At 44.1% G+C, this 25,451-nt stretch overlaps 1 protein-coding gene across 1 annotated transcript in view; it reads right to left on the reverse strand.

The window, feature by feature from the left end:
* LOC146855233 (cadherin-related family member 3-like) overlaps positions 1 to 24,823 on the reverse strand; it is a 628,588-nt gene extending 603,765 nt beyond the window's left edge. The window contains exons 1-3 of the mRNA XM_085651100.1: positions 24,763 to 24,823; positions 23,945 to 24,115; positions 16,465 to 16,647 (exon numbers count right to left, since the gene is read on the reverse strand). Coding sequence (XP_085507226.1) covers positions 16,465 to 16,647; positions 23,945 to 24,115; positions 24,763 to 24,823 — 415 coding nt within the window. The remainder of the gene's footprint in view (positions 1 to 16,464; positions 16,648 to 23,944; positions 24,116 to 24,762) is intronic.
* Positions 24,824 to 25,451: the final 628 nt, after the last annotated feature.

Consider the following 25,451-nt stretch of genomic DNA (forward strand, 5'->3'; position numbering starts at 1 on the left):
TGGAAATTACCCACGGCCTTTGTACAACCTATGGTTCAGATGGCACATGGGCTAGCACATGTTGGAGCTTCCGCAATAGTGAAATTGCTTACTCAAGTTTGGGAGCATCCAGAGATTGCTAGCACGGCAAAGAGGGTGGTGCAGACTTGTATGATCTGTCTGAAGTATAACCCAGGAAAGGGTACTCGAACTCCAGCAGGAGGATTTGCGACACCTACTGCACCCTTTGAGGTTCTGCAGATGGATTACATCCAGCTCGAGCGCTGTAATAATTTGAAGTATGTTCTAGTAGTGGTCTGCGCTTTCAGCAAATGGGTTGAAGCGTACCCTACGAAAGACAATACTGCAATGACTACTGCGAAGCTGCTGCTGAAGGAGTTTTTCCCCCGATATGGCGTTTGTAGACTTCTGTGGAGTGATAATGGCCCTCACTTTGTAGCGGATGTTATAAAGTATGTCTTGAAGGGTCTAGGCATCACTCAGAAGTTCCACGCCGTGTTTCACCCTCAGTCTGCAGGCCTAGTCGAGAAGTATAATGGTACACTGAAGCTTAAAATAGCCAAAATTCAAGCTTCAACGTCTTTGACTTGGCCAGACGCCCTGCCACTGGCGTTATTGTCAATTAGATCAGTACCGCACTCTCGAACTGGCCTCACGCCGTATGAAGTGGTATTCGGACGCCCAATGAATATTTGGGGTCCACCAAGGCCTAAGGCTGTGTATGATGTACCTTGTGTAATGATGAGTGATTATCTGGCACAGTTAACGGATAACTTGGTTTCTATTCACCAACAGGTCCGAGAGGCGCTCCCTGATCGGTCTACCGGTGAAGGACATGGTCTCCGGCCTGGTGACCATGTGATGGTGAAAGTCTTTGACAGAACGAACAGCTTGGAACCGAGATGGGTGGGCCCTGAGCAAGTTCTCCTTGCAACGAGGACGGCTGTGCGAGTCTCGAACAGGAAGAATTGGATCCATTCCTTGCATTGTCGAAAGGTACCGCCCGGATTGGTGGAGTCTGCCGTGCTGGCCGATCAACGAGAAATCCTGGCAGCAGAGACAGGCCGTGCTGCAGAGCCAAGTGACACTGAGGAGCTCTTTCCGGACCACGCGACTTCTGGAGGAAGGCGATATCATCTTCGACCACGGAAGTGAGGTTTCCAGTACCGGGACACACTGTCAGAACGGCCCTTGGGTTAGTGAAACGGAGAGCCGATGAGGCAAGGGGGGGGGATCAGCCCTGCATTAGTGTAGCGACACCCGTCTTGGCCCGCTGGTGAAGAAATCAACCGCTGCCCAAGGGGAAGAGTTCTGACAGACTTTTTAGTTTCAGGAAGATATCAGGGTATTGTTTCCTTTGACATGGAGAAGAAGAAAATTCTTTGTGCGTTGGGGTTCATGCTAACAGTAGCTATTGTTGGGATAACAACATGGTTTGTAGAGGAGGTAACTCCTGCTCGGAAAACACTTGTGTTGACGACTCCGGTGCCTGCGGAGCACTACTTCTATACATTGCCGTATCAAGAGTTGAAGCATCGACAGTCTTATTTGAATAACACTTTCATTCAGATGCTGCATCATACCCACGTTGCTACAAACGCTACGAACTGTTGGATATGTGGGATGATGCCGGCCCATCAGAAGAAAGGAGGTACGCCATTCATACCACTTCCTTTCTCTCATAATGGCTCTTGTAGAGCATGGTACACCTTACTGTTTGCCACTCGGAAACCGACAGTGGGACGATTGCTTTTTAGACTTAATAAAGAATGCCATCAAGACAAGAATGGGTATCCACAAGCGAATGGGACAATTTGGGAGTGGGAAGAGTACCGACCAGACAATGAATCCATTCCCTACATCTTCACGAACACCAGAGACACTGTGGGGAAGGGCAAATTCGTGATCCAAGTGGCACAGGCTCAAGCGGACCTGTGTGTCCAGAGTGTGGGTTTTATCCCTGTTGGTGTCAGTGATTGCCTAACTGTCTTGAACATTGATGGGTTGAACAACAGTACCTTCCTAGCGTCCCATAATACCTATTTTGTGTGTGGAAATAAAGGTTATTACCGTTTGCCGGCTGGGTGGTCTGGGGTATGTTATGTATCCTTCCTATTACCTCCTGTATTCCTAGCACCAGCATCTTACCATAAGGATTTGAAATTGTTGAATAATGTGACTGTAAATAGGTATAAACGTACTTTATCGATTGATGATGTGGATCAAACTGATACCAGCTTGCAGCAGTATATTGATTTTAACTTAGGACTGTTTTTCTTTGTTGGAGCCGCTTTGAATAGTAGGAAGATCCGAAGATTAACAAGAGTGGTAGAAGCTGTGACAAATCAGACTGCTGCTGCTCTTGGGAATCTTACGGAAGAGTTACAAATAACTAGGATTGTTGCATTGCAGAATCGTATGGTACTAGATGTAATGCTAGCTGATCGAGGTGGAGCCTGTAAAATTATTGGAAGCAGTTGCTGTGTGTTCATCCCTGATCATACGCCATCCGTTTACAACGCCATTAACAAGTTGCATAAAATAGCAGCTGAAATCCACACAGAAAACGGCACTTGGTCCTTTTCTGGATGGTTTTGGGCATTGGTTACTGCCTGGGGATGGAAGGTCTTAACTGGTCTCTGTATTATTATAGCAATTCTGTTCTTTTTCTGTATGTGTGTTCAATGTGGACCATTGTTCTGTTCTGTATGCATTTCATTCTGCATTCCGGATAAGAAAGCTATTGCCGATATTGCTCATCAGAAGCGTCTAGCTAAAGAGGTTAAAGGAATGATGATAATTGACATATATGATGATTTTTGGAAGCCGGATGTCTTCAGTAAATGCTGAAAGGGTCGTCTGTTGTAATTAGAACAGCAATGTGATTAAGCATTTACTGAAGACATTAATGCTTTCCCTTTAGATCATGTTTTCTCCGTTATGTTGACCGAAGTTTGGACTCCATTTTGTATTGTCATGCTGCCACGTGTTCGCCACGAGGAGAGTCCGACCTTTGTGTTAGTTGCTCTTGTAATCTGCCTAGTAACAGTTTATAAATAGCTCTCTCTTGTCTATTTGGCGCATGCCCAGACTTGACCACATCTGTTATAATTAGCCTTGCTTGACCATGTGTTTCGCGGACTCAAGAAGTGTGTTGGCTCCGCCTATGTATTGATTCAGTATCGAGAATGACCATAAATGGTAATGTTCTTCGGCCTCATGTTGTATCCACCCACTTATGAGCCCCTCTGGTGTGTATAAAAGGGGACTGTGTACGCAAGTTCTTTGTGCTACTCTATGCAATGCTGAAGGGTATTGTATGGATTGTAGGACCACCCTTAAGGGTTAATAAACCTTGTTTTTGTACTTTGCAGTTTCCGTGCCAACTTCCTTATAGATTCCGTTACAGGAGAGCGAACCCTTGTGCCTTGCGGGCCTAGCTGGGGCCTGTACACATCAGGGGGGAGGGAGGGGCCATGGGGGATGCTGTGTTTAGCAATAATTAACGATTTAAAAACACTTACTGCACAGTTTCCCCAGAGTCCAGCTTTCAGGCACCAATAAAAATGTCAAGATAACCCTTGTGATTAAGGTTCCTGATAGAGAGAGAGAGATTGGAGTTTTGTCGAGCCATAAAGGAGTGCAGAGGGTTAATATGCCTGCTGCAAAGAACACATACCCTGCAGATCCCAGATAGGTATTTTATGTGGATAGCTGAGTGGGTTACTGCTTTTGAGACAGAGATACTTTTGTTACCGTAGTTCATAAGATGAAACCCTAATATAGAACAGTGACTGTTATGAACTGTCACCCAGGAGCTCCATGCAAACTGCATAAAATAGGTTAGGAAGTTATGTTTTTCCCCCCAGTCTTTCATAATCTATATCTAATGTTATTAAAAAGGGTTAGTTTGGGTAGATACACTTTCTTATTAGTAAAGCCAGCCTTCACCATGCTTAAAAACAAATGAAATGTATGTGAGAGAGGGGGTTTAGAGAGATGAGGGGCACTTTTGTCCGGTGATAGTAAAGAAGGAGGCCATGGGGGGACCCAAAAATGACTGATGCAATGGGCGCCTCCAGGGTACACAAAGGAAAGTTCACCACTGAAGAACGATGGCTTGCTTTTTGCAAGGGAGGCTGCACACGCATGCTTTCACACAGTACAGTTTGAGGGGGACATGCCTTTATGTTCTACACATATCGTTTTACTATATTTTTCATTTTTTTGGGAATATGTCTATTTCCTTCTTAATTTTAACTTTGTGGCCTTAACACTAGAAAATCTGCAGCTTTGGAAGGCACTGTCAGAATGCGTTTCTAATAGTTCTTTCAAATGAGAGGGTTGACATGCTGTGAGAGCGTGACTTCTCCCAGTGCAGTGCTACATTTCTTTTTAGGTTGATCCTACAGCGCTTGCGCTGCAAGATGATTTGTTGTATGTACTTTGTAGGCTCTGAAGTTTTTTACCGCTGGACTGATCTGCTTCCGCTTTCTAGGGACTTTTTTTCACCATGTTTTCCGTGGCTATGTGCTTGTCTTTTTTTTTGTTTTTTTGTTTTTGCTCTCAGCTTCACCAGCACTGATAGTATGGCTACAAAAAAGGCACACATTTACCTGCCAGCAACCGTGGCAATACTGCATCATCCATGCCTCTCTGTAATCCCGATGCACTTGCTCAAGAACCCCCTCTCTGGCTCAGTCCATCGGCAGGCCCCCCATTCTGGCCTGAGCCCAGCTTCCCACCTCTAAACTTAGCATCAGCAGCACGGATGTCTCACTGCCTCCTTGCTGTTACCTAGCCCATGATGTCACCGCTTTCCTCTCGCGCTGATTGGCCAGCCAGCTGCAGATAATAATACTGCAAATTATCACAGTGTGGGCCGGCACAGGTCAACCTTTGGTTCAGAGCAGGAAGTGTGAAAAAAACCTCAGAGGACACTGGAGAGGAGAGCGCGGGCTACATGAGAGGAAAAAAAGGTCAGAGGGGCTATAGAGGACCTAATTGTGCAAGACCAGTGAAACCAGCCACCCTGTCCTGAACCCATCTCTGTGTGAGGGAGGCTGGAAACATGAACCCTTAGCTAGGCCCTCCTATGTGCGTTTCACAGAAAGGGGCACCGCAGAATGTCGGGGCCCTGGATGGGTGAGTATGTCAGTGTGTGTTGGGGACAGTGATGTGGTTGTGACAAGTAGACACATGGCGCTGTAGTGGGATGGGTATAGACAGTCACGGCCTGAAATTTGCAAACACACCACATTAACCACGACTTCCGCTGTGACATGCAGGCAACTTGTCTGCAGGGTGCTAAATCTCCCCGAGGGACCACAGAGTTTAAATGAGACAGGAACGCAACTCCAAGAGTTATGAGCCTTAACAACAATCACTGAGTTCACCTGCACCAATATTTTAGTGCTTCTTTTAACACTATCACGCTACCTTTGAATATTTTGTGGCAAAAATAACTAGATAAGAAATGCTAGCAACTGCATCAGTGTGGTCATTTTTGTCCGCACGCTAATTAACTGCAGTCGCACAAGAATTTTGTCATAGATAGTTTATCATGTGCCACCATTAAAGTGTGTTCTAATACTCATCTCCGTTTCCCCAGGTCAAGGAGTGCCTTGTCATATGTCACACCTGTATCCAGTCCTAACACTTTAGACAACAAAACTTTGCATTCTGGAACCTGAAGAACTAGAGCCATAAGGAGAAGATTGAAACTACAAGCCTAGCATGCCACATTCTGGTAACTAAAAGAAAAACCCAAAGGCTTAGAAATTCCCCACAAGCCACCAAGCAGCTATGGCCCAGGTTAGAAATCTCCATCACTACTGCCCCCAGTTTGTTGGTCGAGCCTCCAGCACTTACACTTTAGGATCATCGATCTGCTTAGGGACATTTTATCACCATGTTGTCAGTGGCTATGTGCGTGCTTTTTTTTGCTCTCTGCTACACATTACTTTTCACTGCCTTTCCCCTCCTCCTGTTCTCTGATTCACGCCCCTCTCTCTCCACCTCACCCTTTTCTTTCTTTGTCTCAACTGCTTTGCTCCCTGCCTGGGTCAGTTTTACACTCTGATTGAGCACGCACTCTACCATTTCCTAAGGGCACAAGCAGGGACCTCCTTGTGGGCTCCAGTGTTCTTTGTGTACTCTCCATTGCCCATAGGACCAAACAAGGTAATCCACATCCTTGTGCCTTTGTGGTATGGAGGGATTCCTCAAGACCCCCACACATGTCTTTGTGTACATATTAATTTGCTGATTATTTAATTTTTATTCATTTAAAAAGCTTATATAGCGCTAGCTAGACCCGTGGGCATCAGAGCGCTTTACATACACATAGGAAAATAAAAAATTGCATAACATCACAGGACATGAGGATGCATAAAGATAAAAGCAAAGACATAATACTCATGTATCCAGTGAAGGGAGAAGGATGCAGGTGGCTGACACAGTCAGAAAACCACCATCCTTGAAGGTCAGAGTGAGTGGGGAGTCCATTAGGTTATTGATGCCTAGGATGGCTGCCTTGGTCGGTAAAGTATTGGTTGAGGAGAAAGAGTTTCAGGTACTTTTTGAAACAAGAGAAGGAGGGGTTGCATCTGAGGTCAGTAGGGAGTGCGTTCCACATCCTGGGTACGTTTCCAGAGAAGGACCGGCACTGGGTCGTTTTCTTTTTCAGTTTCAGAGGGATGAGAAGAAGAGAGTTGATGCTTCTCAGAGTTCTGGATTTTGTTGCTTTTACTAGTTTGCTGTTTAGGTAGTTTGTGGATTGGGTGTGAAGTGCTTTGTGTGTGATGCAGGCCAGTTTGTAAATACATCTACCTTACATGGGAAGCCAATTGAGTGCGTTGAGGGTTGGTGAGATGTGTTCAAATCTTTTTACACCAGTTATGAGTCGGGCTGCCATGTTAAGGACTGACCTTAGTGGGGCTAGGTGAGTTTTTTTGTGATCCTGTTAGGATGGCGTTTCCATAGTCCAGTTTAGAAAGGACTAGGGTTTGTACAATTGTCTTGAGATCTTCTTGAGGAATGAAAGGTTTAATTTTCTTGAGGTATTTTGGAGAATAAAGCGCACTTTTTGCAGAGTTCTTGATGTGGCCCTTCATTGACAAGTTTTGTCCAGGGTAATGCCTAGTGACTTTACTTTAGTTGGATAGGATGAGGGAGCAGTTTAGAGCATCAAGCTCCTTGAGCCAGACTTGAATTGGTTGGGGGTTACTTTTCGAAGAGAACAGTATTAATTCTGTTTTGTCCGGGTTCAATTTTTTAAGTGGTTTGTGTTAAACCAGGTTTGGCTCTTGGTTAGCGTGACATTGAGGTGTCGGACGTCACTGGGCGATTTGATTTTGTAGTATATTTGTGTGTCATCAGCATATAGGTGGTAATGAACCCCTGCTTGTTTCAAAATACTTGCAAGGGGTTCCATGAAGAGATTGAAGAGGAATGGTGAGAGGATCGATCCTTGCGGGACTCCAAGTTTGACTCGTGTTGGTACAGATAGGCAGGAGTTGATTTTAATCTGTTGCGAATGGTGCCGAAAGAAGGAAGTGAACCATTCTAGTACTGCGCCATTAATGCTTCACCTTCTTCTAAGGCTCTGTGGATATCATCCGCAAAATATTGAGCATCACTGTTTCGGTGCTACAACCTTTCCTGAAACCTGACTGAAAGGTGTTGAGGAGGTTAAAGTCATCAATATGTTTGTTAAGTTGTTGAAGAACGCACTTCTCCAATGTTTTAGCTAGGAATGGAAGGTTGGAGATAGGTCTGAGGTTGTTGAGCTCGTTGGGATCGGCCCCTGGTTTCTTGAGTATAGGTGTGATTTGTCCTAGCTGAGAGAGGAGTTGATGATTTTTGTCCAGAAAGGGGAAATGATGTGGTTGAGTTTTTTTACTATTGTGGATGGGAGAGGGTCCATAGTGTGGGAAGAAGGCTTTAAGTTTGCAATTATATAGAAGACTTCAATTTCTGACATGGGTTCAGAGTTCGACCACTTAGCGTCATTTTTCAGTTGAAAGCGGGTCTGGATGTCCGCTGTAAGATTTCGATCTGTTTGGTCTGGGGTGGTTAAAGCGGGGCAGGTTGAATGAAGGCTTGCTCAATTTTTGTGACTTTATCTGTGAAGAACTGACGATTTGTTCGAATCGATGTTTGGAGGCTTAATTTCTTGTGGGGGTGTGCTGTTTGTTTTACTTTTGACAATGTTGAAGAGTTCTCTAGGTCTATTCTTCCCCTGGTCTAGTTGGCTGCGGAAGAAAGTGGCCTTTTCTCGAAAAATTAGTTTTTTATATGCCGATCGGGTTGATCGAAGTTGTGCTAGGTGAAGAGACGAAGGGTTTAGTCTCCAAGTCCGTTCTGATTGTCTGAGTTGACTTCTTTCGTTATTAAGATCCACATTGAACCAAGATTTAGATTTGGTAGATCTCAAATGTTTGAGTTTGAAAGGTGCTACTTGATCTAACACCTCTGTCATTGTGGAATTAAAGTGGGCTGTGAGGTCATCGGTCGTCATATTGGAAGACTGGGGTTGTAGATGGGCATGAATCCTGGATTCCAGTTCAGTTATGGGGACTCCTTTGATGTTCCTGGTCTAGTGCTTAGGTTTGTCAGGTCGTATTTGTTGGTTTCTGACATGTGAGTCAATATTAAACAGTATGAGGTGGTGGTCAGACCAGTCAATGGAAGAAATTGATCTCAAAGAGACCAGCTCATTTTTGGTGAGGATCGTATCCAGAGTTGCACCTTTGATGTGTGTTGGTTCATTGCAGAGTTGTTTGAGGTTTGTAATTTCAAGCAGGTTGGAGAGGTTTTGGGTTGTAGTGTCTTCTAGGTTGTTCCAGTGGATATTGAAGTCACCCAGGAACACGTCTTCAATGTTTGGTAGGGAGAAACGAGTTATTAGATCGGTTAGTTCTTCAGCGAAGAGGGTACGTTCACCAAGAGGGTGGTAGGTGGTGTGAAATTTGATGGGCCTGGTGCCTTTGGCTGTGAGTTCAACACCTAGGTACTCAAGAGTCAGGTATTCTGTGGATTTTAATCTGGTAAACTGTATTTGTTCTTTATGGATGATAGCTAGGCTGTCACATGTTTTGATTAGTCTGTTGTGTCTGATGATGTTGTAGCCTGGGGGTGAGAAAGTCTAGGATGGGGGTAGAGTGGTCATTGAGCCAGGATTCTGTGAGGAACGTGATGTTTATTTCTTCTGCGAGTATACCTTCAGCAATATCTGTGGCGTGTTGTACTGTTGATCTACAGTTGAGGAGCATGCATGATAGAGGCCGGGGCACTTCAGTGGTGGTGTGTGCTGTATGTATAGAAGTGTATTGAGCAGGGGGTCTGGGCAAGGGGACAGGTCTAGGGATTCTATTAGTGCTCACTTCAATTGGGATTGCAAATGGGGCCGAGTTCTGGCTAATTTTGAGGTAAGAGGCGTTGATATCATCTGCTACTCATTCTGAAATGGGTCGGAGAGCTCGGCTCGGACGATGTGCCTGATTCCTCATAGGATTGGTGGGCCATGGGGTGGCAAGTGGAGCCATGGAAGAGGCTGTATGGGGGAAGGTGTGTAGTTACCCGCAGTGTGTGAGCAAGGAGGCTTAATCCAGTTGGGAAGGCTTTGTTGTAGATGTAGGATATCTGCCGCTAGGGAGTCTATTTTCTGCTCCATTCGGGTCAGAAGCTGTGTTTAAAAGCGCAGCATTCTTTAATGTTGCCCACGCGCTTGTTTTATTTCTTGATGATGGTGTTCAGCTTCGGTGCTGTATTTTATTGTGTCTTCCCTCCCGCCCCTCCTCCTCCTCTTGACCCCTTTCAGCAGATAAACAACCTTGCAGATTCTTGTAAGGATGTTCAGGAAATAAAATTTGAGTTTTCCTTAAAAGTGTAATTTTAACATAGTTAGTAAGTTACTCTGCAGCGCACAGCGCCTGAACAAGCTGGACTACCTTCTATTGTCATTGTTAAACAGTTCCTTGTCTACTCTGGCAGCCTCACACTGCAGGTTGGGCTTGCTCAGGGCTTCTTTCAGCAGGAAGTAGGTCTAGTTGCTTAAGAGGGCATTGGTCGTGCCTCTCATCATATCCCCTGTGCTGCTGCTGCTCGCTGCAGTGATTCCCGGAGACCATGTTGCTGGATTTGTGCCTGCGTGCCAAGAGGGAAAAACAACAACAGGCAGATTTAGCATTTGCCAAGCATGTTAGGTGGGAAGTTTGGAAAATGTTTAGGGTCCTGTAATCTTGCGCATGGACGGATCACCGGCTGACTTGGATTTGCAAGTGAGTATCACATCCCTCACAGAACCCCTCACAGCTGGTGTCATTCAACCAACAGCACTTGGGTCAAGAGGTGTTTTCAGGGTTGAACCGGGGCATCTCATATTTTTAAACAACTCTTTGTTGTAAATAACAGCCCTTCACACAGTTCCACCTCTAGTTAAGCGGGTTGGAAGAACGTTAGAACCATTCACTCTCTCATATACTTAGGAACTCATGTAATACTCAGTTACTCTCTCCAAGTTCATTAACTCATTTTTCCATTAAATCACACTTGTTAGAAATTGGGTTACTGGTTGAATGTGGTATTAGCCCTGGTCAAGCAGAAACCACAATCCTAGTCAGGGTAACAGGTAGGTAAACCATAAATTAACCTGGGTAGCTTGGCACAGAACAGTCATGCTAGGCTGTGTGGTAAGTATTTGTGCAACACTATAAACAATAAACAGTGAAAACACCACATAAAAAGATCCCACGCCAAATTTAAAGAATGCATTTGACTTCAATAAATAAAATAGGACCCAAAAATCTAAAATCCAATCGGTAGAATCAGAGATATTGATTTTTATTAAAGTTTTTAGTGAAAAAGAGCACCAAAAAGCACAAAGCGCTATTGGGGATACCTGGTCATGCTGGACCGGGACAAAGTTTAGGCCAACCGCAATGGAGTGGGGATGGTACAGTGAACCAGTTAGGCCCACTGAACAGAGTATCTTAAAATCTGGCCGTGGAACGTTGCTTCAATCCACGTCGAAGATGCATTGCGCAGATGAGATAATGCACCAGTTCCGAGATGTGGCATGGCTGCCGTGTGAGGTCCTGATGCATCGAATTTGAGGATCCTGTTGACTGGGCTTGCGATATGAAGTCAAGCATCGGTTCTGATGAGAGGAAAGGCTGTGATGCGAAGTTTCAGCGGCATCATTGAGGCTGCTGTCGGCGAGGGATACGAGTAGCTTGCGCTGGGAAAAGTGTTGCCCACCAGCGGTTACGAGGACGATGCGTTGATTCCAAGATGTGGGATGCTGGAGACAATGTGTTTTTTGCGACAGGTCCAATCCACACAGCAGCAGTGATGCGTCGGTTCAGCTCAGAGATGCGCCACTCAGCATAGAAGATGTGTTGGTTCCACTCGCAAGCACCTTAGGCCCACTTCCAAGTCTTCAGAATAGGGCTTAGCACCACTTGGCAGGGTAGAGTCACAAATGCAGAGTCCATGTGCAGTGGTTGGATGCCATTATGTCCCTAATGCTTCAGATTAGAAGGCCAGCCAACTAGTCCTTGGAGTCACTGTGGGTTCTGGGGTCAAGACATGCAGGTCCAGTCCTTCTGACGGAGGCAAGAGGGCAGCAGATCAGCACAGCAAAGCAAGACTTTAGCAGAATGCAGTCCAGCAGAGTGGCAGTCCTTCCTGGCAGAGTATCCACAGGTCCAGAAGTGTACTTAAGTGGTGGTGTCTGAGCAGTGGGGGTTAAACTTTCATGCTTTGCCTCTGCATGTGTTCCACAATTGTTCAAAATTGTAGTTTTAAGAAAAGGGGACTGGAATGTTGGAGTGGGTTGTAATTTCACTGAACGTTTGGAAAAGTGATATGGGTGAGGGGTGCCAGGAGTAAACATTGAAATACATGTTCGAAATCAGGAGTTACAGGACATATGCAGTCTTTAGTTGAGAAATAAGGAGGTGCAGGACATATGCAGTGTTTAGTTAAGAGGCGAGAACATGTCAGGCAAACACAAAGGATAGAGCAGTTTAGAGACTGTGTCCCTGACTCTAACTCTCAAAAACCCATCCTACGACTGATCACTTAGAACATCCAAGGACTGAATGATCATAGAAAAGTGATAATGATTACAGCTTGTGAGAAATTGTGTTGTTGGTTGAGTGGGGTGTTAACCCTGCTCAAGCAACAGTCACAATCTCTGTAAGGGTGAACCACAAAAGTCACTAAATTAAGCTATGCTTAATCCTCTGGTAGCTTGGCACAAAATCAGTCAGGCTTCCTTTAGAGGCAATTAGTAAAGTATTTATGCAGCACACAAACAGTGATAAAGTAAAAACATAGCACAAGAAAATTCCCACACCAATTTAGAAAAGCAGAACAAATAATAATAAATTATTTGACACCAAAATGACAAAAATCCAATTAATAGAACAAGAGTTATGATTTTCTAACGTTTTAGGTAAAAACTAGCATTGAAAAGTGGATTGGGTCGGGTCTGTGCTTAAGTTTAGACTTAGAAGAAATTTGAAGAAAAAGTCTCTGAGACGGTAGAAGTTCAGTGGAACAAGTCTGCAGATAGTGTCTATTGAGGAGGTGTAATTGTCGGGGAGCCACTGGACGAAGTTGTGGTAAACATTTTGACGTTCAGACTTAGTCTCTTTTTTGGAATGAAAAATTCTCCAGCGGGATGAGACTGGCGGCTGTAGCCAATGAGATTTCACCGATGCTGGATACCCTTTTGATGAAGGACCACTGAATAGGATTTACTACTGTATAGAAGTAAGTAGCGGGAGCTGCCGTGAAGTCAGGCTGACCGGCGATGAGCAGGTTACTCCTGGTCTTCTCTCTGTACACAGAGCAGTTTTTTAGCCCAAAAGTCCCAAGTTTTGGTTTTTGGCTATCTGTGCACCTCTAAATACCACCACCTAGGGTCTAGGACTGTAGGAGCACTACCACAGGGATTAGGACTCAATCAGGCTGGGACCATGTGCAGGTTCAAGATGGTCGAAGCCTTTTCTGTCCCTGAGTGTGTTGTCAGGAGGCCAGCCAACTCACCCTTGAAGTTGCTGGGTTCAAGCTGTAGAATAGGGCTCAAACAGCAGGGAGATCCTCTGAAAGTTCTGGAAAGGAGTCAGTTAGCAAAGCAGTTCTTTCAGGTGTAGCAAAGCAATCTTCTGAAGTGCACAACAGGCCACAGCAGAAGACAGTCCTTTGAGAGTCATTACGCAGGTACAAAATGTGAACTCAAGAGTGGGTCTGGGGGTTCTATTTTTATACCTAGTGCTTTCTTTGAAGTAGGAGAAGTTTCTAGAGAATTCCCTATAAAATTCTTGAAGTTTCATGGGTGCACGAACAATGCAGTGGTGACAAGTGTGCCCAGCTCCACCCTCCATCCTGCAAATGATGGCCCATCCAAACACACCTAATTCCTCTATTATGTGGCTGTCCACAAGGAATAAGCAAAGTCCAACTGCCGACTACACCCAGTCATGTGACTCAAGAACAGGCACCAAACACTCAGGGCAGGAAATGACAACTTTCTAAAAGCAAACAAAAGGAGATGATGAACATAGCGCTGAAACTTTTCAGACATTCACCCCCAGTCACAGATCTGAGTTGAATCCATCCTCGTTCTTTAGCTCACTTTGCCACCCCAGTTCAGACACAGCTAGATGCAAATCAGTCTTGACCCTGTGGCTCATGGGAACAGTCCAGCCTGAACTGCCAAGCCATGTCTTCCCTGGACCGGAACAAGCATCCTGGGACTGATTTTGAGCTAACAGCCCTCATCAGCCAGGCTAGTTTGAATCCAGTGGCAAAGTGAGCATGGGACCCACGTCAGGGCATACCAAGCCAACTTAGGGCGAACAAAGCAAACACAAGGAGATGATGGACTGAGCGCTGAAACTTTTCAGACACTTACCCCCAGGCACAGATCTGGTTTGAATCCTTCATAGTTCTTTAGCTCACTTCACCACCCCAGTTCAGACACACCTATATGCAAATCGTTCTTGACCCTGTGCCTCATGGGAACAGTCCAACCCGAACTGCCAAGCCATGTCTTCCCTGAACCGGAAACAAGCATCCTGGGACCAGTTTCAGGCTAACAGCCCTCATCAGCCAGGCTAGCTTGAATCCAGTGGCAAAGTGAGCAAGGGACCCTCGTGTGGGCATATCCCAGTCCCTCTCTGAGCACCAAAATATGGCACTCAGACCTATCACAATGCTGCTAGTATGCAGAAATTGTGATTGTGAAGGGGAGTCTGGGAGCCTGGGTGCTTCCTGCTTCATCGATCAAAGAGGACAGAGGAGAGGTGGCCACCGGAAAGGTAAGTAACATTTTCTTTTCTTTTTTCTCTTTTCTTTTTTTAAACCCACCTCCCGGCTCACCACTATTGCCCAGTAGCAGCCGCTACTGTGCTACTGTTGTGCCTAGCCTCTCGCTCTCTCTGTACATTCCTTCTACCACATTTGCTAATATGTATTATTACACCCCTACTGCATTTGAAGGGTATGGTCTTTAAGAAAACTCAGGGGCATATTTGTAATAAAATGTCAGAGGGCTGAGCTGCTCCACATTTAGCAGTGCAGCACTCCGACATTTTCAAAACACACAGATATGCCATATTCCCAAGAATCCGGCAATCCCCTGTTTTTCCCCCGACTGCTGGTGCAAAAAAGCTTCCTAGTGCCAGCACAGGCACTCTGCTGCCATTTTGCAAGGGTGCCAGTGCTGCAGGGACGATTGTTTATGTGCAGGGAGGGACACCATCCTGCACATTAACAATTAATAATGGTGTTTTGCACCTTCTAAGTGTGCCGCAGAATGTAGCACACATGGAAAGAGCAAAAAACTAGGAGAATTTTAAATTTGTATTAGTTTTTGTCACTGGCTCAGCCTTGTAAATCTGGGGCAGCATCAAAAACCAAAGGGTGTTGCAGTGGAATGCCCACAGCAACACACATTGCACGTCCCTTAGGACTGAGGCGGAAAGGGGCATATTGACAGGCTGGCATTAAGCCATGCAAAGTGGATCAGTGCCACTTTGGAAATATGGAAACTGGTGCTGCACCACTAGGGCATCAAAAAGTGATGCTCCTGTGGTGGTGAGGTCTTGTAAATATGCCCCACAGTGTCCTCGATGTAAAGATGTAGAAGTCAACTTCATGCAGGTGATGTTGGAATGCCCGAGTATATGAACCTGCTGGTGCCTGATATTTACAGATATAAGTAAAATAAAAAGAGTAACAATAGCAATTGACCCTCTAACTGATCTGTTATGATGTGTCAAGAACATACCAGTTCAGCCAGGAAGTTCACCGTGTTGGTTCTATTACTGGCTAAGAGGCGCATAGGAGGAGATGAGGCAGGGGTCCGCCAGCAATGATAAGCGAATGGAGCAAGGATCTCATATACTGTAAAGATGCACCCACCTGAGACTTGCCGTTTACTGATGCCCCCCAGGTCCAGACCCCGGCACATATGAGCGCCATTTCATACATACTTAGGCTGAGCTTCACAAAAGTGACTGGCTGCTCAGCAGTACCGGACAATAAACAGTGAATCTCATGGAATCAAACCACTCAACATGGATGACAGATATGTAAGGCACCCGGACTAAGGTTCCAGTATGTTTATAAAGAAATGCATTAAGTGCACCAGTATAGGCAATGCAGTAGAACTTGTTTATTGTATTTCTTTTCTCTTCCTACTGCATGCCATCACAAAACATCTACAACAATGTATTAAGATGACTAACCTGCTATGTGTCTTTCACTTCAATGAAGTGCTTAAAAATGATGTCAGAACATTGTAATGTTGAGAGCTCCATTGGAGTAACTCTAGAGTTATAATGGCAGGTATAACCCTGGAGCTACAAAATGCCAATGTTTGTCTTCATGTTTCTCCCTTTTTAAATGAAAACCTTCTACCCTCAGTGGGTGGAATGTTCCAAAACCCTTCTAGCCCTTGTGCCACTGGATATACTTGTTAAAGGCCCTCTCTGTTTTTATAGGCCCTACTCGGGTCAAGTATAATGGAACAGAATTTCTAGATGCAATGTACATATAAAAGCTTGTTTTGTTCACAGTGATACAGGTAGTTATCATAAGTGCAATGCGCGATGTGCTCAACACTCATATTCTTTGAAGAATGTTTTCAAACTCAATTTCAAAGGTAAAGGGACCAAAGCACACCTTGCGTGAGAGAGTATAACACCCTGAAACTCAATCCAGTTCATGTAATGCACACTCAAGGTGCAATATGTGATTCAGCATCATTGGTGAGCCAATGGGGCTTTTGGAAGGACTGTGGATTGAGTAAAGCATCATACAAGAATCTAAGAAGTGGCTGCAAGAAATGATAGAAAAACATTTGCAAAATTATTAATGTCATTATAGCCAGATTATAGCAACTGTCAATCTAAATTGCAAACAGTGTGCAGATGTAGTGTCACTCACCAGTTCCCGCCGTGAACGCAGTCTGTAAACATTCGGGTGCTTCCTCTACATTGGTAATATTGATAATAAGAATTGCTCTTGAGTCAACATCTCCATTTGGTAATCTTTTTTCAATATTTAACATGTATGTTGTGACATCTTTTTCGTAATCGAACGTTTTCGTTGCTGTAATACTCCCGCTCTCTGTATAAAAATTATGGACAGAGCTGATTTTACAGTTGACAAGAAAGTTCAAATAGTATTACGTTGAGGAACAAATAAAACAAGCATTGGCATAGCCAATAGGTCTCGCCTTTGGGACCTTATAAGTGCTTAGTTATCCAGCACAATATCCTTGGTGCAACAACATCAACTGTTGCATGGCTAAACACTTATAAGGTCCCAAAGGCGAGACCTATAGGCTATGCCAATGCTTGTTTTAGACTGCGATAAGGATTGAGGAAAGGCGAACCGCTCACCTGCTTCATCTTATATTAACGTAAGCTAACAACATCCTAGTAGACACAGGCCCAAGCATGCTCTGTTATCAGTGGTGTGAATATCAGTGAAAATAAACTGCTTTGCCATAAACTGTCCCCGCTCCCTCCACTTCCCCTGTAGTGGTCTGTTTTGAACGGGGAACAACCTTTACAACGCAACTTTTACAACGCACTACCATTACAACGCATTTTTTACAACGCATAATCCATTACAACGCATGACATTACAACGCATGACACTACAACGCATTTTTTTAAAACTACCTTTACAACGCATTCCATTACAACGCATACTACCATTACAACGCATACCATTACAACGCATAATATTACACTATACTATCAAACACTTACCCTACTGATGCACCCCCTGGAGTTAGAATAGTAATTTTTACCCCTACACTATCCAACACTTACCCTAATGTTGCACCCCCTGGAGTTAGAATAGTAATTTTTACCCCTACACTATCCAACACTTACCCTAATGTTGCACCCCCTGGAGTTAGAATAGTAATTTTTACCCCTATACTATCCAACACTTACCCTACTGATGCACCCCCTGGAGTTAGAATAGTAATTTTTACCCCTATACTATCCAACACTTACCCTACTGATGCACCCCCTGGAGTTAGAATAGTAATTTTTACCCCTATACTATCCAACAATTACCCTACTGATGCACCCCCTGGAGTTAGAGTAGTAATTTTTACCCCTATACTATCCAACACTTACCCTACTGATGCACCCCCTGGAGTTAGAATAGTAATTTTAACCCCTATACTATCCAACACTTACCCTACTGATGCACCCCCTGGAGTTAGAATAGTAATTTTTACCCCCTATACTATCCAACACTTACCCTACTGATGCACCCCCTGGAGTTAGAATAGTAATTTTTACCCCTACACTATCCAACACTTACCCTACTGTTGCACCCCCTGGAGTTAGAATAGTAATTTTTACCCCTACACTATCCAACACTTACCCTACTGTTGCACCCCCTGGAGTTAGAATAGTAATTTTTACCCCTACACTATCCAACACTTACCTTACTGTTGCACCCCCTGGAGTTAGAATAGTAATTTTTACCCCTATACTATCTAATACTTACCTTAAATGTAATTTAATATTATGCGTTGTAATGGTATGCGTTGTAAAGGTAGTATGCGTTGTAATGGTAATGCGTTGTAAAGGTATTTTTTAAAAATGCGTTGTAGTGTCCTGCGTTGTAAAGTCATGCGTTGTAATGGATTATGCGTTGTAAAAAATGCGTTGTAAGTGCATGCGTTGTAAAAGTGTGCGTTGTAACGTCATACATCCGTTTTGAACTCTACCCAGTCAGTTAATCACTCTCTACGAAAACAGGGTTAGTGAATGGTGCCGAAGGGAGCATAAGGGGAACAAAGCGGGCATGGACTGGGTGACAGATATGGGCGAGGGGTGAAAATGGTGAAGGAGAGAGAGAGAGAAAGAGGGTTGGGCGAAAATAGGGAAAGTCAGCTTAAATAAGGCTGTGGTGGAAAGCAGGCCTGAGAGAGTGTACAGGAAGAGAATGTGAAAAGGAAGAGTGAGTGAGAACAGGAGAGCCACAATGGCGGTGGGAGCGATTAATTAGATGTACTGTTTGGGCCTATTTTGGATTTTTGACTACGTTCTGCGACCCTGCGGCTGTGTTAAATTAATAAGTAGGAAATGAACTATGACAAGATAAACTCACCATGTCTCAGGCGTGTGAGATGCAACGGCAAAATAAAAAATAAATTACTTAAGAGGCAAAACAGCCAATAAGTCCTTGTTTTTAACACCAAGCATAAGTGCATTATGTGGCGGAAGAAGAGAGACAGCTGTTCTTAGAACAGAAGGCGTGTAAAATGTGGCACTATGGCCAGAGCTACCAGCTTTGTAACTGGGGAACCAGGCTCGAGTCTCGGCACAGGCAGAACATCCTGTGATTCTGCACTAATCACACCGTGCGTAACAACAAAATATGAATAACTGGTGCTCATGTAAAGCGCGTATTACCCTCGGGTCGATGAGCTGTGTAAAAATGCTAGCGCTTCATACCTCCTTGTTTAGGTCCGCCCTGCAGGCAGCGTGCATGCTCGCCCCAAAAAGGTGTTTTACCGGGGAATGGATACAGAAAAATAAACGATTGGCTATCAAAATAATCCAAAAGAGCATGTAGCCAAACATAAAGAATGCATAATAATCAGTTTAATGTATTTTTTCTGCTAGCTTCTATTTCTAAATTTGAAGTTTGCACTTGTGGTTAAAGTTCTCCCGTGTCCTGAATTACGACTGAATGAACAGGATATAGGTATTTAATCAATGAAGTGGTAATAGAGGGGGACGCGCAAAAACAAAACAACGAGTAACGTAGAAGAAGGACTTTCTGAAAGCATAGTTGGAATATGGGAGAGGGCTGGGGAGAGCGCGACTGAGGGACTCGCAGACAACCAAACACTACAAAACAGCAGACAGACTTGAGAAGCAGGCGCCTTTCAAAGTATGAGCATGAAATGAATGTTTTAGTAAAAGGTGAGTCTAAGCAAACTTTAGAAGGCACGCACAAGAGAGTCACCTAAGATGAAATATAAAAAGTATTCCACAATAGAAAACAATACGATTGAAAGTACTTTACATGCAGAATAAGCAGCCTAAGTAATGATTGACAATAGTAAATAAATAGAATGAAAATTGGTGTATGTTGTCAATGGAATCACGCAGTCGTGTGCAGTGTAAAAGTTATTTGAAGCTTTATTTCAAGTAATTTGTGTTTATATATCTTTTCAAGAAAGGGGAAATTATTCTCCTATAGTTCTTTTGTGAAAAAGCAGCAGTGCAGTGTTTCGGCTTGTTACCATTGATTGTGAATTTCTTGAAAGCAGCAGTGTTTCTAAGCAAGTAAGGTCACAAGTGAGCTGTAATAAATTATAATAAACGCGCTTCATCAAGTTTAGCAGTTTTTCGTTTTGAGATGAAAAAGAGAGATAAAGGAACATCTGTTGCTAGCTGTAAAACGGTACCAATGCATTTTCAGCTGAGAATGAAAGAGATGCAGGGTTCCAGCCTGAACTCCCGCGTTGAGTTCCGGCAATGGTTCAACATCCTGTTATCATGGGCAGATCAATAATTGCCCCTATGTCGAAAAAAAGAATGGGATCTTATGTAGTGTAGGTGTTGCTCATGTAAAGTCCTCCAGAGGCTACAGAGACAAGTTGGCCTCAGAAACCGTGTCCACAGAACAGAGAAGGGAGGTCAAGAGACACCGACAGGCATCAGAAAGCGTCTCACCACACCAGAAACCGGGGCGGCGAAGCAGACAGGCCTCAGAGACCTAGCACAAGACCAGAGACAGGGGCCAAAGAAAGTCTTGCACGCCTCAGAGATCGTGTCACCCGGAGCAGAGACAGGGCCCAAAGAGAGTCTCACGTGCCTCAGAGAGCGTGTCACCGGACCAGACACAGGGGTCAGACAGTCTCCCTCTCCTCGGAGACAATGTCACCTGACCAGAGACAGGGACTAGAGAGACATACAACCAAGAGTCCTTGTCAACAGAAGGGACAGGGGCTAGAAAGACTCTGTCACCAGACCCGAGACAGGTGTGAGAGATACCGACAGCGCAATCTTATACAAGCAGTATGTTAATTTTTTTTCAAGAGGGGGCAGCGAACGCGTTCCTTATAGTGTGTATTTTTTAACATATATAAATGTAGTCTGCATTTGCATATGTGTGAATAAATATGCAATGTGTCTCGAACTATGTTTTATGTCTGTATATACAATTAGCAACAAAGAACACAAGAAAACTCCCGTATCCACTAAAACCGTAATAAAAGAAATTGTAATGCTACATTTCGCGTTTATTTAAAAAGAAACTATCAATATATGAGAAACTGTATTAATTGTATGTCAACTTTCGTGACTCGAAATGGTGACTCTGCTGCCCTGCGAACATGTATTTTGGTTTGTGCCGTCCACCACACCAGCCACCTACGAATGCACCGTGAATTATCTTATGTTTGTGTATGCACTTGTGTGCGTACGGATATATGTGTGTACATACTTGTGTATATGCGCCTGTGTGTTTGTGCACATGTCTCTGTGCGGGTTTCTCCATGTGTGTTCCTGTGTGTGTATGTCTGTCTGCGCATTTGCGTACATGCGTGTCAGTGTGTGTCTGAGTGAGTGTGCCTGTGCGTGTCAGCTCGTCCATCTGCATGTCTCTGCATGTGTCTACGTGTTGTTGAGCATCAGTGTGAGAGTGTGGATTGTGTGTGAGTGTGTGTCCGCCTGAGTGACAATATATGTGCGTGTGGGGGGCACATTGCACGAGGGCAGTCATGACACCGTCATGCACCGAGAGGAGTGCACTATCCCGGGACATATTCAAGTCATTAAAAAGATATTTAAACTCTGCCGTGTGGAAGCGCACCTTGCAGTCTGTGCTGGGGGAGCGGGGCTTGAACATTAACTGCAGCCCGGCACGGAGAAGCTTGTGGGGGAGGAGGCGACGGAGGGCAGGCACCGAGGGCGCGAGAGCAAGATTCACACTAACAGAAGGCGCTTCCTTCCTTCACATGGACTTTTCCAGGCGCTGGAAGGAGCTGAAAAAAATGAAATGAGGGTGAATAAGGAGGATTTCTAAATTAAATGCAATGAAAACTTTGCATTAAGGGTGTGCCATTTTAAAGAAACGTTAGGCTGTTAGTATACCCTTTTTATAATGGCACATTCCTAACCGGTGGAAATTCCAGCACCTTGGCCATGAACAGAAAAGAGATAAGCCACACATAGAACACGCATTGGCCGCGCGCGAGCGGCCGGAGATGCAATATGTGGTGGGGGAGGGGGAGAAGCGGGAGTTGTGTGTGCGCGTGCGTCATCGTGATCACGATCGCTCTGAAAGCGAAAGTGATCGCGATGACGCACGAGTTTTCAAGGTGCTGCTGGCGGCCGGCTGCGCGCGTGCATGATCGCGTGAACGCAAGCATTAGGCCAGCCAGCAGCACTTTGAAAATCCCACATTCAAAATGTCTCAAAGAGACAGCTTGCGCTGTCTCAGCGAGACCTAAAAACGTTATTCCAGTTACTGGTAGTGTTTTAAAATGACTTTCCAGACTGGCCCTATCTTGTAATATATTTCACCTTTTCTCTGGTGGAATCAGTATCTTGATAAAGGACTAAGGGTCAGATTTCTTAAGCAATTTTCAGCTGCAAAAGCTTCGATTGAGCGTTAGTAACTGTAAAACAAAAATCAGATGTACTAATCCCATTTTTGAAGTCTCAAACGTGTTTCTGACTCTCCCAATGAGATTTCGAATGGATTCCAAGGTGGCATCTGGAAGGGGCTTGTTGTAGGATTCCCTTCCAAATTGATAAACTATGGGCATATTTACTAGAAAATGTCAGAGCGCGGACCAACGCCAAATTTGCCTGTGCCGCGCTCTGACATTTTCAAAACGCAGGGATGCGCCATATTTACTACAATAGGGCACACCTCTGTGTTTTCCCTAGCGCTGGCACTAAAATTCGCTGCCGGCACCAGCGCAGGAACCCTTGAACCATTGTGCAAGGGTGCCTGCATAACAGGGAATAATTGTTAATGTGCAGGAAGGTATACCTTCCTGCACATACACAATCCATAATGGCTATTTGTTACTTCTATGTGTGCTGCAAAACAGCATACATAGAAGTAGCAAATCGTCATTATTTAATAATTGTTTATGTGCTGGAAGAGACACCTTCCTGTACAGAAACAATCATTAACGGTGTTCTACTCTTTCTATGTGTGCTACATTCTTCAGCACATATAGAAAAAGCAAAAATTAGGAGAAATAAAAGCATTTCTCCTTGTGCACTATTCTAAAACCTGCTCTTGCATTGGTCTAGTTTTTGGCGCTCCCATGGAGTTGCACCTCCTTGTAAATCTGGGCAGCGTCAAAAAGCAATTGGTGATGCAGTGCAATGCCCACAGCAACACTTATTGCACATCCCTTTGCCGCAGAGAACTGCTTTGGAAAGGGGCATATTTACAAGGTGGCATTAAGCCACGCTAAGTGACTTAGCACCACTTGTAAATAATGAAAATGGCGCAACATCACCGGAGCATCAAAAAAAGTGGTGCTTCGGTGGCTATAGGGGTTTGTAAATATGTCCCTATGTATCAATGTTTTACAATCAAAATCCTGTCACAAAACATTGAAAAGTTACTGACATCTGAAAGGAGGTGGTAACCCATTTGCAGAAGTAAAGGGTGCCCCCTGCAACCCCTTCCCCTTTGTGCATTAAAAAAAAAGAATGATGGGTAAAAGCCAGTGGTCACATGAACCACTGCCAACTCTCAAACAAGCAAGCACCAAGAAACGGTTATCTTTTTTAAAATAGTCTAGTTTTCTTTAAGGAAAGCAGGCTGCATTGAAAAAAAGGTTGCTGTATTTGAAAGTGGTCACAGAAATGGTGGCCTGCTGACTCCATCAGACCACCATCCCTGTGATAGCTTCCAATTTTAGTGAGTCACAGTTTGCAACCTATCTTATCTATATTTATGTGCTAGGTGAGATTGCGACCCACTGATTCAGAATTTTACAAAAAGCCTATTAGTACATAGATTGGCTGGTAAAATTATTTACTAGTCGCAAATTACAGGTCACAGTTTGAGACCAAGATTTTGTGGCCAGTATCTCATACATCTGGCCCAATGTTGGTTGCGCACATTGAAAAAGAGCATACGTGTACATTGAAAAAGAGCGTACGTGTATATTGAAAAAGAGCGTACGTGTACATTGAAAAAGAGCGTACGTGCACATTGAAAAAGAGGGTATTGTTTAAGAACTACATCCATAATACTGATGAAAGCAAATCTAGAGCTAGCTCAAGCTACACAAATTGTTCATTCGCCCTTTCTGAGGCAACTCATTAGATTGAATTCCTTTAAAGGTCATTTTAAACATATTCCCATATGCATTTTAAACAGATATATTAATCATAAATGTACTCACCTGGGTCAATTTTAAATTCAGCTGGATTGCCTGAGATAACATAGCTTGTAAGAGGTTTATACACCAAACGATCATCAGCCGTGGCTATAACTTCGTTAGCCGGTCTATGTTCAGGCAAATTGACTGGGTTTGCAGTAAAAAGAATTCTCTGAGCTTTACCCTTGGTTATCACTATGAAAGCAAAAAGACCAGACACATGTTAAACTATGGATATGTGAACATACCTGCATCAGGCAATTAATTTGTTTAACGTTTTGGAATTTTTCATTCGGATTTATGAGGCAAATTTACAAAGGTGTGCAGAGAGATGCAGATAAGGTCTGATATGTATTTCATTACCTTCATGCACTGAACACAATGATGCAATGGTGAAAAAAGCACCATGAAGTGGCGATAAGGGCCGATAGCGATAAAGTCAAGCAATGGCAAAGTGTCCAAATTTGGATAGTGTAACCCATAACATAATTTGTAGAATCACAACATTGATTTATTTATTTACGCAGATTGCACTATGTTGTTAGAGCCCTTTACAAATTGAGTTTCAAATAACATAAATAAGAAAAAAAGAATTAGCACTAAAAATTACGTTCTGAATAACAATAAAAGTAAAACCAAATTAAATGCAAAATCAAAATAGGGTAGAAATCACCGTATCCAAATTGCAGAATTCAGAGAAGGAGTTTATTCAACGAAGGTTCTTTGAAATAACTGGACTTTCAGATCCTTTTTTAAATGTTTCATGACATGAGGTAACACGTAGGGATGGAGGAAGTTCATTTTAGATCCTTTCTGTACAATAAAGAAGAACTGCTTCATACACTGCTCTTGTGTGTATGTAGGAGGCTCAAAAAGGGGGATCCTGCATTTCTCAACCCCCATGGATCACCAGAGATTTTCAGTTTCTCCGCAAAATATGAGACTGTGGCGGGGTGCTGGGCTTTGAGAGTGATGCAGAAGTTTTAAATTGTGTTGTTTCTTCAATAGGGGTGGGCGGAATTTGCATAATCCACTTTCGCAAATTATCGCGAAAATGTTTAAAATTATCGCAAACAAGCGGAAATATCGCGACGATGCGGAAGTTTTTTTCCCGCATGTTCGCGAGATTTTCTGCATGGTTGCGGGTCGCCAACTTACCCATCTGGTTGCTCGCTGGCGCGGCCATCTTGTTTTGAGTTGTCTCGCGGCGCATGATCGCGAGAAGAAAGACGTGATCGCGCGACGCATGATGTCACTGCGGGCGCGAACTGTCGCGAGACAGCGCAAATGGCTAAAAACAATACAACATCTCATGGAGAACACGACCGGATCAGGAAAACTTGTCGGGGAATGCAGGGATTCAGGTAAGGCGATCGCGCGCGCGCGAGAATGTATTATTTTACAGCGCGAGCAAGAAACAAATTATCGCCAAGCTGCGGAAAGCGGAAATTTTGACATTTTCGCGCTCTCCGCGGAACGCGAAAATGTCAAATTATCGCAATTTCCGCGAACGGAACGAAATTTTAGCCCA

The sequence above is a fragment of the Triturus cristatus genome, chromosome 4_1 (assembly GCF_964204655.1).
Source record: "Triturus cristatus chromosome 4_1, aTriCri1.1, whole genome shotgun sequence".
Taxonomy (NCBI): domain Eukaryota; kingdom Metazoa; phylum Chordata; class Amphibia; order Caudata; family Salamandridae; genus Triturus; species Triturus cristatus.